At 37.1% G+C, this 11285-nt stretch overlaps 1 protein-coding gene across 1 annotated transcript in view; it reads left to right on the top strand.

Annotated features, from left to right (window-relative positions):
• The window catches only part of Pam (peptidylglycine alpha-amidating monooxygenase), a 188553-nt gene that overhangs the window by 124848 nt on the left and 52420 nt on the right, over positions 1-11285 (top strand). Inside the window, exons 15-17 of the mRNA XM_004625468.2 lie at positions 323-449; positions 1021-1092; positions 10800-11117. Coding sequence (XP_004625525.1) covers positions 323-449; positions 1021-1092; positions 10800-11117 — 517 coding nt within the window. The remainder of the gene's footprint in view (positions 1-322; positions 450-1020; positions 1093-10799; positions 11118-11285) is intronic.

Below are 11285 nucleotides of genomic sequence, written 5' to 3'. Positions count from 1 at the left end.
TTTAAGTCAACAGAAAATGGAAATATACTTTTTAAAGTTTCTAATACTAGGAGAAGATATCATACTCCTTTCTTCATTTAATTTGTGTTTTCCACTTTTTGATTGTTTGTTTGTTTTGCTTCTGTCTTTTTGAGACAGGGTTTTGCTATGTAGTTTACGCTGGCTTTGAACTCCTGGCTCAGCCTCTCAAGGGCTGGGAATTCAGCTGTGCACCACCAGGCCAGCCTCATTTGTGTTTTCTAGTTGTTTCGTTTTATTCCTTTCATCTCCACTAATGATCTACGCAGTTTATGAATTTACAAATTGTATTGTGTTCCAAAAGTGCTACAGTTTTGTGCTGAAGATGGTTATCATCTCCAGCCACACCCTAAATTATCTGTTTAGTGGATCTCTCAAGCAGAGAATTCCTGATAGGATTGGCCTTGCCTTTTTTGGTCCCAGTCTCACAAGTATTCTTTAGCTTATTGGTCATCTGCAAAATCATTGTGTTAAGTATCATCCCTTTACTTTACTGCTACAAAACTCACATCCTGTTTTGTTTTCTTCATGAAGTATGCTGAGACTTTATTGGGTTTTGCAGATTCAATATTAATAGGCTACACCTTCTTATTTCTTTTCCAGTGGAGATTTTATGAAGGAAAATAGAAGAGCAATAACATCATTTATTCAGATGTTAATATATGTATCAAATATACCTTGAAGTGCTCTTAAAGTACCATTACAATGCTATGAAATTCAATAAAAATAAATTTGGTTTTGTTAAAACATTTAAGATTATATGTCATTTATATATTACCTAAAAACTAGTGGGCCTAGTTATGACATGTCTGATAATTGACAGTTATGTTGGGATTGGGAAAAAGCAGTGAACTACTGCATTTCTACCATATAAATTGTTAATATTGTAATAAACAAAATATCCTGACTTGTATTTTTATGTGGGTGCCTAACTCCAATAAAATGGTTAAAGTATGTAATAGATGCTGAAAATTTATGTGCAATTTCTTTGACTCCTTATAGAAACAGAGAACAAAGATAAGAGTGCTTTACTACAGCAACCAAAAAGAGAAGAAGAAGAAGTCTTAGACCAGGGTATGTATCTAGGCCTGTAGTAGTATTCATTATGCAAGCAGGCAACCAAAATTGTAAAGTCATGGCACAGGTTTTTAAGTTTCTCTATGTCAGCCTCACACCCTAGTATTGCTATTCTTCATGCATAATTCATGAAGAAATGATCAGTTATTGCACTTGGCCTTGAAAGGAAAATTCATGAATTTAATTTAGTACCATTAGGTTTTTTGGTCATTGTTTTAGTTCACCTAATATTGTAGCTTTTATGTATGCCATAAATAAGTGTAAATATAATCTTGAAAAACAAAGCTGCTTTTGCAATCTCATAACCTTTACTATTTAAATTTCTTGTGTATTTTATGTGGTTTTTAAGCTCTATTTGAGGTTCAAGAGAAAAGGAATTAAGAATTAAACCCGCTTTTGTCTCTCCTCTGCCTTCCGTGAGGTAGGAGCAATCGTTGTCTTAAGCAGCCATAGTTTTGGATGAAGCTGCTAACTGCTGAGTTACGAAATCACTGCTCTTCCGTTCCCTTAATTTGGGAACACTTGATGTGAGTGGACAGCATACTGTACGTGCTGAAGAACTTCTCTGAATCTTCGTTTCCTTCAAGTTAGCCATCAGAGTGTATTATCCTACCAAGCCATTTTCGGTCTAAATTTGATCTGTTTTAAACAGCTTAATGTTATTGCAAACATAAATCTATTGACAACATAAAGCATGCCAGTAGAGTTTTTCTCCTGTTAATAGATGTTTCCTGTTCTTCAGATTTCTGTAACTGCTGCAAGAACTCTTAAAAACGCATTAGATTGGCTCGGTCAATGTCATTCCTGCTCTAATTGTGTTTACAAAATTAAAGAATCTAGGGCCAGGGATATAGCTGCAAAGTACAAGTGCCTGCCTGTCAAGCACAAGATCCTGAGTTTGATTCCAATACAAAAAAAGAAAAAGGAAAAAAAGAAAAGAAAGTCTAAATTTTTGACATGGGAAATACATGAAAAAGCCTAAAGGCTTTCAAATAATGTAGTTACTTCTATAATATGTTATTCTAACAAAGTAACATTTAAAAAAATACAGAATATCTTAAACTTGCTTCAAAGTTTCAAGTGAAAATTATAATTTTATATCAAAGGGTTACAGAATATAATTTCAAATAGCTAATTTTACCCTTTTGTTTAGGTACTTGTAAAGAATACAGTAATAGTAACCTAAATAAAGTAGTATTAACAGCATTTATTATAATTATAGTGAAATTTGTTCAGATTTGAAAGGAATTATTTTGTGATTGCACATGCTATCTGAAATAATTTGATCAACTTTAAAATTCTTGCCTAAGTGCCAACATATGTGATACAATATGGAATGAGACCGTTTAATGGGTGTGTCTTGTAAAATTATGCATTTAGACTCCGGTTTCTTTTTGAATTTAGCGGAGTTGATCAAGGAAGACATGGACACCTCTGAAAGGCTAGGAACCCAGAAGTTTTGTGAGCAAAGCTTATTTAAAATGTTAGATTTAATGTCTTTTTCTAACGAAACAGGATTCAAGAGGCATCATACATGTCTTGCAAACCAATGCCTTCAGAAAGTTTCAGATTTTGCTAGACATTTAGCCTTGAGGGCTCATGGCATACAGAAGTTTAAATGGACCCAAGTTTCTTAACTGATTTCAAAGAAGTCTATGATATGAAACCATAAAGTTATTTCCCTGTAGTTTCTGTTTTCTTTTACTTATCGATAAGCTGCCTATAAAATGATAAATAACTTGGAAAAATATAGCCTTGCAACTCAATGGTCATATTGCAGAAAATGAGCTGTGATGGTCACAAGTTGAAACTCATCGATCCCTCAATCATCTCCTGTGAAGACATGTGTCACCAAGGCCGTTTCAGTGGTCAGTGTAGTCTGCATATTAAACTATTGGTCCTTGGAGACCAACAGCCTTGACTTTAAAGAAAAATGCAGAAACATGCCAACTACCCATTTGTGTACCTACTGCATTTGATACGCTAATGAGATCAATCTATCTCCTTACAAGACCCAGGATATATCTACTCATTACTGAGAGAATATTCCATTCTTCTCAGAGATATTTCCTTGCACAAAATGCCTATTTATATTCATTCCCTCGAAAATCAAATTGACCAAGTAGCTAACAAGCAAGCTCTAATTATTCAAATAAATTATCCAATGTGTGTTAATTTTTAAAGTAAGCCTTCAGACTTAATCCATTACCTTATTTTGGTGTTCTAGCTAAAAAAGAATGTGCTCAAGTGTTCCTCTGGATTATATTAATTGTTCAGAATATTTTAGCCCAATAAATAAAAATCATTTCAACGATGCGAGCCACAAACTAGGAGATAGCCATCTATATTGGTCCCACCAGAGATGTCAAACTCTGATTAAAAACCCAAACAGTTGCAAGACAAGAAGGAAGCAGCAGAGGACATGCGCACAGAAGCAACTCCACACCCACAAGTGGGGGCAAAGGGTCCTGCACATGGTACAGATATGGGACCATACATATGTACATATTTATACTTATAGCGTACATATAGAAAATCCCTATCTTAATACATTGGCAAGCTAGTAGGAAGATAAAGATCAATACATGTAATAGACGTATTAAAGTGAATGACCTTTACTGAAAAAAAAAATGAGATTGGGGAAAGATGATCATATTCCACAAACTGAAGTAAAGAAATGTGGTTGTGTGCAGACAGATAGGAATTTGTGTCTCCAACCCAGAGAACAGTAATCCGGAGAACAGTATTACCCAGGGATCATTTTAACACAGGTTTAGCTTTGCTTCTCTTGCATCTGCAGAAGAAAGACTGGTGTACTATTTTCTTTGAGATTCTTAGTTCTGAAATTGACGTCTATTAAAATTTTTGCCAGGAAAATTGATTCGATTAGTTAGAAATTATAATTGATTATCTTTGATAAAATTGACAATAAATTGACTATCTTGATTAGAAATTAACTAGCAACTTGAAAACGACATGAATCCATGTAGTGTTGCCCCAGGCTGTGATTACTCACAAACACACTTTTTTTGGTGTCTTTGTGTACGTCCCTTCTTTGTAGAACGAAGTTCCATGGGAGGCATGTGGATCTTAGGTGCCATTAAACTGCGTAAGACGCCAAAGACGCATTGTGGGACAGTGTTAGTCACCAGGGCATCCTGAATTGTTGCACATTTGGTGACACTTTAAAGTCTTTAAGGCTACAAATATCTTTTAAAATGCTTGACTGATTTTTTAAAAAACAACATTTATCTATCAAAAGCAACTATACAGAACGTGACTAAACAAATAAAAGTTATCATTATCCTCCAGAAATGTGCATGTGTATATCTGTGTAGGAAATATCTATTACACATATATTTAGATGTGTACATAATATACATATACAGAATATTTTAACAATTTTTGTATCATAATTTGTCTACTTTTGTACTCTCCTTTTAAAATACTACATTTTGGATATTTCCTCCAGTGGCAAAAACTACTGGCAATGGGGGGCTTGTGGGTTAGCTCAGTTGTTTAAGTGCCTGATGGGGCAGACCCAGTCAGGCGCAGGGGACTGTGGTTTGATCCCCAGCTCCCCATGCCTTGCCCAGCCTGAGACAGCAAAAAAAAAAAAAAATTGTTCTTAACTTCTTAGGGCCGGCAAAATAGCTCAGCAGATTTAAAAGCCTGCTTAGGCAGACACAGGGGCCCAGGAGTTCAATCCCCAGGCCTGCCTTGTCAGCCCCACACCATCCCCAGGGCGCTCTGAGATGGCGATTAAGACTGGACGTGGTGGCACGTGCCTGTAATCCCAGCACTTGGGAGGCTGAAAACAGGAGAATCACTACAAGTCCAATCTATGTAGTGAGATCCTGTGCACCCTATACTAAATACACTAAAAAAAAAAAAAAAAAAAAAAAATTGGTAAGATTTATGTTTAATGGCTGCATAATTTACATTTAGTCCTTTAAAAAATGTAATAGGCTTTGTATATATAGGTGAACTTATCTGTGTGCAGCTGACTATGTCTGACTCCATGCTGAGAGATATTCATAACAGGAATGACGTCATCCTTTAAAAATATTGTGAATGAGCAGTACTTCTAGATGTAACAAGCAGAATAAATTAACTAGACAGTGCACTTAGGCAGTGAATCCTAGGAAAGTATGTGGAATGGAGAGGCAGTGATGAGCTCTCCCAGAACAGACGCACATATACACACAGACATCCTTCACAGGTGATGTTTGGTAAGTTCTTACTTCTTGTGCAGTATATATTTACTCTACCAGAGTTAGGGGGTGAGCTTTCCTTTTATTTTTAAAAATTTATTTACTTATTTACTTACTTATTTATTTTGATACAGGGTCTTGCTATGCAGCTTGGACTCATAGTGATCCTCCTGTCTCAGCCTCTCCAGCATCTGGGGTTGGCACAGCATCCAGTACCTGGGATCAAACCTGGGTCCTTGTGCTTGCCAGGCAGGCACTTAGGCTACCAAGTATCTCCCCAGCCCAAGGCTGAGCTTTCTATCTACACTGTTTAGAAAAAATATTGCCAGTTGCAAGCAAGATTGTACATAACCACATCCAGAAATTCATAAATGGAGTGTTTCTGTTCTTTAATATTCAAGCAGAGATGTGGTGTTGGAATATATGTCTGTTGCACTGGGAAGATCATGCATGTAAAAATCCAAGACAAAATTGAAAATCAGAATGGACAGTACTGGCGTGTCCTTGGTAGTGTGCATTGTGCTCTGAGAATGTTTCCTTTGCTGCAGTAGGAGCCTTAACATATTTTATTTAGTTTACTCCAAACCCTTCTCATTGTAGTCTTTGTGGCTTCACATAATCAATCTTTCTACTCAAAGGTCACTATGAGCTACTATATTCCTGAGGCAGGGAGAAGATGACAAAAATACAATTTGTAGAGGAGAAACACTCCATGACCCCAGATAGTTAAAGGTCTTCAGACACCTTCTGTGAAACAGAATAAACTCACAGTGGCTGTAAGCTAACAAAAATGAATTACCATTGGCATGTTTTATCAAATAAACAGAATCAAGAGACAAGGTTGCATGTTAAAAACATAATAGTGTACCATAAAAGCCTTATGGAATAATAGTTGCTAAACAATTTATGGAAAGAAGTAACAAAGGCAGAACCTAGTAGTTAAAATTTATCTTTCTTTCCTTGTGTGGAATGAAACACTTGATCCCCTAGAAAGAAAAATACCAATGATTTTAGTATTAATTTCACTAAGTGTAAGCATTTTCAATGACACTGAAAAGATAGCATTTTTGGTTTTAGATGCATTCACCAAAAATATATTGGTTTGTTATGATTTATGAGCAGCTCACAAGTCTTTATTTATTGAACTCATCTATCAGACATGGTTCTAAATACTGCAAAATTCTGGGCAGCTGACAGAATGGTGTTTTGAACTGGCCTCTTAATAATGAAATAGGCAGATATGAATGCTCATTTGTCACATGGTTGGGCCTTCTGATAAAGATCTATGTGCAGAGTAGTTGCAAAAGCCATCACCTATCTTCTTCTATGTAATATCTGTTCACCATAAGAGACAGAAAAGCTCATTTCTGGTTATTTTTTGATCAGATGAGTCCTAGAAGAGGAAAAAAACAATAAAGTTCATTTCACTTGTAATCTTCGAATACAGTGTCATGGACATGAGTTTTATTTCTCTGTGGCTGTAGAATAAATGCTAGGGCTTCATAGTAAGTAAACAATCAGTGAAGCAAATTGTCTTCACCCAGAAGGGAAGGTCAGTTAAGACTAAGCCATAAAACACCATATTGAAATCAATAGCAATGCTTCTGTTTTTCCGTTCCTTGTATCCTCTTATTAATCAGGTGTGCTGCATGCTTCCAATCTCATTAGCTTGGTTACTTGACATATTTTGTCAGTGGTTGAACTGTTGAACACCCTACTTATGCCCTGAGTACCGTGGAAGTCACAGTGTTGCAGTGAGACCCATTTGTTGGGGTAGTGAAGTCCTAGTGGTATGTGTGGAAAATGAAGAAAAAAATTGTTTTGGAAAATTGCAAAGAGGGCTCTGATTATTTTTGGAAGCAAAATACCTGCCACAAAAATTAGACACTTGCTTTTTCATTCAGTAACCTTAAAACAATGTATTTTAAAAAAAAGTTCATAGCGCAATTTTTAATATATATTTCCATTTCTTTTAGTTTTTTCTTATCATGAACCTAAAACTAAATCAGAGAAATTTCTGGACAAGGAACAAGGAATGGTCAGTGTTCTGTGTTACCTTGGAAGGTGTCCACTGAGGCCCGAGCAGTAAAAGCAAACACACAGATAACAAACCCAGAGTAGGCTGGTAGTGTTTGCTTTCTCATGCACTGCGCAGACATTCTTTTCTCGACCCAGTGGGTGCTGCACGCATGTGCTTTCCAAATACTAAACCCCCCTCAGTCAAATTACTTAGAGGGTCACATTCTGCATTTTGTAAGGACATGTGAAGAGGAGGTTAAGGGGGATCACTGCAGTGTAAAGCCATCAAGGGCCGGCCAAACAGCTCAGCAGATTGAAGTGCCTGCAAGCAGGCTCAGGGGCCAGGAGTTCGATCCCCAGGCCTGCCATGCCGGCCCCACCCCCGGGGCCCACTGAGATACCTGTCAAGACTGGGCGTGGTGGCACTTACCAGTAAACAGGCTGTAAACAGGCGGATTACTATGAGTCCGATCTAGTGGTGAGATCCTGAACACCTGAGACCCTTCCCTAAAATACAAAGAAAAAAAAAAAAAAGCAAAAAATTCTGTCTCCACTGATATTGAAGCAAAGGCTGACATTTTAACAAGTTGCTTTTCTTTCTCCCATAGTTTATTGAGGATCTACTATGATAGGAACACTACTCATCACTGGGAATATGATAGTGAGCAAGAAAAGAGATTTTATTTTCTTTACATAAAACCACATTTGTATCTTGCGAATATATACCTCTCCAGGGATAATTTAAAGATATAAGAACTGTTTTAGAACATTGTAGAACTTGATTATACAGTTATGGTACTGTGACAGTGGGAAATGAAAAGTTTTCATGACATCAAAAACTACTTTTTCAGGGGCTGGCCAGATAGCTCAGTGGACTAAAGCACCTGCTTAGGCAGAGCCCAGCGTCCAAGGGTTTGATCCCCACCAGGCTATGCCAACCCTGCCCCTAGGGTGTGCTGAGACAGCGTTTGAGACTGGGCATGGTGGCATGCACCTGTAATCCCAGTGCTTGGGAGGCTAAAAACAGGAGTGTCATTATGAGTCTGATCTGTGTAGTGAGACCCCATAGACCCTGTACTAAATACACACAAAAAACTACTTTTTCAGATCAGTGCTAACTAGTAATTATTATTTAACCTAGTTTCATGCAAATTGTTATGATGTATATGGTGTATGTATTGATTAGTTTACAGTTTTCTTGCAAACACGTTAGAAGAGAGAAATTTACCCATTAAGGAATAAACTCAGCCCCTGAGTTTTAAAAGAAAACCCCTCCCCTAGTGGGGTCAACAGTATCTTCTGAGTTGACATTAAAGGAAGTAGACTTCCAGTATGGCTGGAATATACACTGAAAAGACAGAATGTCGGGAGGTGGCCCAGGGGTCAGAAACCAACTTCCTCAGTTATATTGTACTATATTCAATTTAGAGATCTCAAGAAAAAAAAAGTTAGCATTTCAGGATTTCATTTGTCCAGTAAACCAGAAGAGGCAAAAACTAGAATAACCTTTCTGGTTTGTACACAAGAAGGTAAGATGGCCACCTAGTGGTCTCTGTCACACATGGAGGAGATGTTTGTAGCTATGTTCTCACAAACTCAACCGATTATATTATTTTAGTAATTTTTACCTTTCTACCTCAAGATAATTTTAAATGATCATTTCAAAGGAACTGTAGTGCTTGACATTTGATATTTTAACTCAACTTTTAGGTTTTTACTGAAAATCTGAATGCTATACAAAGTTCTGATCCTGTATTCCTCCTTGACTATTAGCCTAATGGCACCAATTCCAAAATGTAAATTATTTTTCTAGCTCATTCTTGAAATTGTCTTGTGCTTTCTTCTCTATATAAGATGTCTTATGGTATGAACATATTAAACTGTTTACATTTAGTGCAGGGGACAGAAGAATTTAGAAGTAAGGGGTGAATTTTTCTTCTGTGAGGTAGAACACCACTGTGGCCTAGCCAGTTTGGTTGAGTTGCAATTTGTTTTCTTCTTAGTTCAGACATTGGACCTGTTACCTGATAATTATTTCTTAATTAAAGATTTAACCTGGGATAAGCTGACTTCATAGGCAAAAAATTGAAAACCTTCTTCTGTACAATTTGTAAACATGACAGACATTCTTAGCATCATTTCAGAACGATTTCATATCCCCCTGCAGCAGTCTCTTAATCATACATTTCATTTCCTATTAGCCATGAAAGGCTTTATAAATGTTAGCTTATGGTGCTAGAAATGTAATTAAAATGTAGACAGTGAGGTTCCAGAGTCCTGAGTGTTTTCTTCATTAGCAGCAGTTAGATTGGCTCAGAAAGGGAAGAATCGGAGGCTCCCATTGACTGTTTGTTTCCCATGCACACAACGGACATAAAAGAAAATTTAAAGCCACAGCTGTAAGAGATGAGCACTGAAGTGTTTCCTGAGTTTTCTGTAGATGTATTTTGTATCTGTGATAATGTTTTGTAAATAATTTGCTTTCATGGAGTTGGGTTATTATATGCAAGCTTACACCTTAGTTTACTGAGAGTCTTAACATTCACTTTGCGATGCATCATCCTAATGGTCTGAATTTGTTAAAATCTTTCTTGTTTCGACTGATTTAAAAGTAGTCTTTGCTCACAGGATTATTCTTCTGGAATTTGTGCATTTCTTGTTAATAGCAACAAATAGAACTATATATAGCAGCACCACTAACAAAATAATGAGACTTTTGACTTCCCAGTTGCTGAAAGGATGTATTGTTTTTCATTGGATTGGCCTGAAAATATGTATGTAAACTCATGTACTTTAAATGGGTTTTTTTAAAAAAACAGCTTCAAAGGCTTTGACTATGAAGATAGATTTTCTCTAACATAGCTGTTGATATTTTCTTTTTAAAAATCTGAGGATGGGGGGCCGGGGAGATGGCTCAGTGGAATAAGCGCTTCCCTGGCAAGCGCAAGGGCCTGAGTTCAATCCCCGGTTCTGCAAAAAAAATAAAATAAAATAAAATAAAAATCTGAGGAAGGGCCGGGGAGATTCCTCAGTGGAATAAGTGCTTCTCTGGCAAGTGCAAGGGCCTGAGTTCAATCCCCGGTTCCGAAAAAAAAAAAAAAAATCTGAGGAATCTCAACGTCCATATTTGTTTAACTGTCTTGTGAAAGCCATTTGTTGAAATGTTCTGGGCAATCACATATGCATTATTCTGCTTCTCCTAATATGAAAATAGCCATCATGCATGGATTCATGAAATAAAACAAATATCTATGTGGTCTATAAAATGAAAAGTACAGATGTATCATTCTCTCGCTCTTCTGGGAATTGTTCTGCGCTCTTCTTTCTCCTGTGCCTGAATGCCCGCGAGCAGCACCATCTCTCGTTTACTGTGAAGAATCAAGAGATGATATATATTTGAGGCACTAAATTTTATAAATTTTGTGATCGCATCAACCCTCCACCTCTTTTCTCTCTTCTCTTTTTCCGCAGGTGATTTCTATTCACTGCTTTCCAAACTGCTAGGAGAAAGGGAAGATGTTGTCCATGTGCACAAATATAACCCTACCAACAAGGCAGAATCAGAGTCAGACCTGGTAGCTGAGATTGCAAATGTAGTCCAGAAAAAGGATCTTGGTCAGCCTGATGCCAGAGAGGGGGCAGAACGTGAGAGGGCCAGTGCTATTCTTGTCAGAGACAGAATTCACAAATTCCACAGACTAGAATCTACTTTAAGGCCAGAAGAGAGCAGAGTGTTGATACAGCAGCCCCTGCCTGGTGAAGGCACACGGGAACCAGAACACACAGGAGGTGCGTCTAGGGTTTTGGTGTGTGTGTGTGTGTGTGTGTGTGTGTGTGTGTGTGTGTTTAAAGGAATTAAATGTGAGATGCTACAACTCTCATGAGCAAAATCTGAAGGGAATAAAATTAACACATGAATTAACCCCTCAGTGAAAGCATTGGAGAAATTATTATTCA

Source organism: Octodon degus, unplaced genomic scaffold (genome assembly GCF_000260255.1).
Source record: "Octodon degus isolate 3935 unplaced genomic scaffold, OctDeg1.0 scaffold00009, whole genome shotgun sequence".
NCBI lineage: Eukaryota > Metazoa > Chordata > Mammalia > Rodentia > Octodontidae > Octodon > Octodon degus.
The sequence above is the reverse complement of the archived record's forward strand: the minus strand, read 5'-3'. Positions and strand labels throughout refer to the sequence as shown.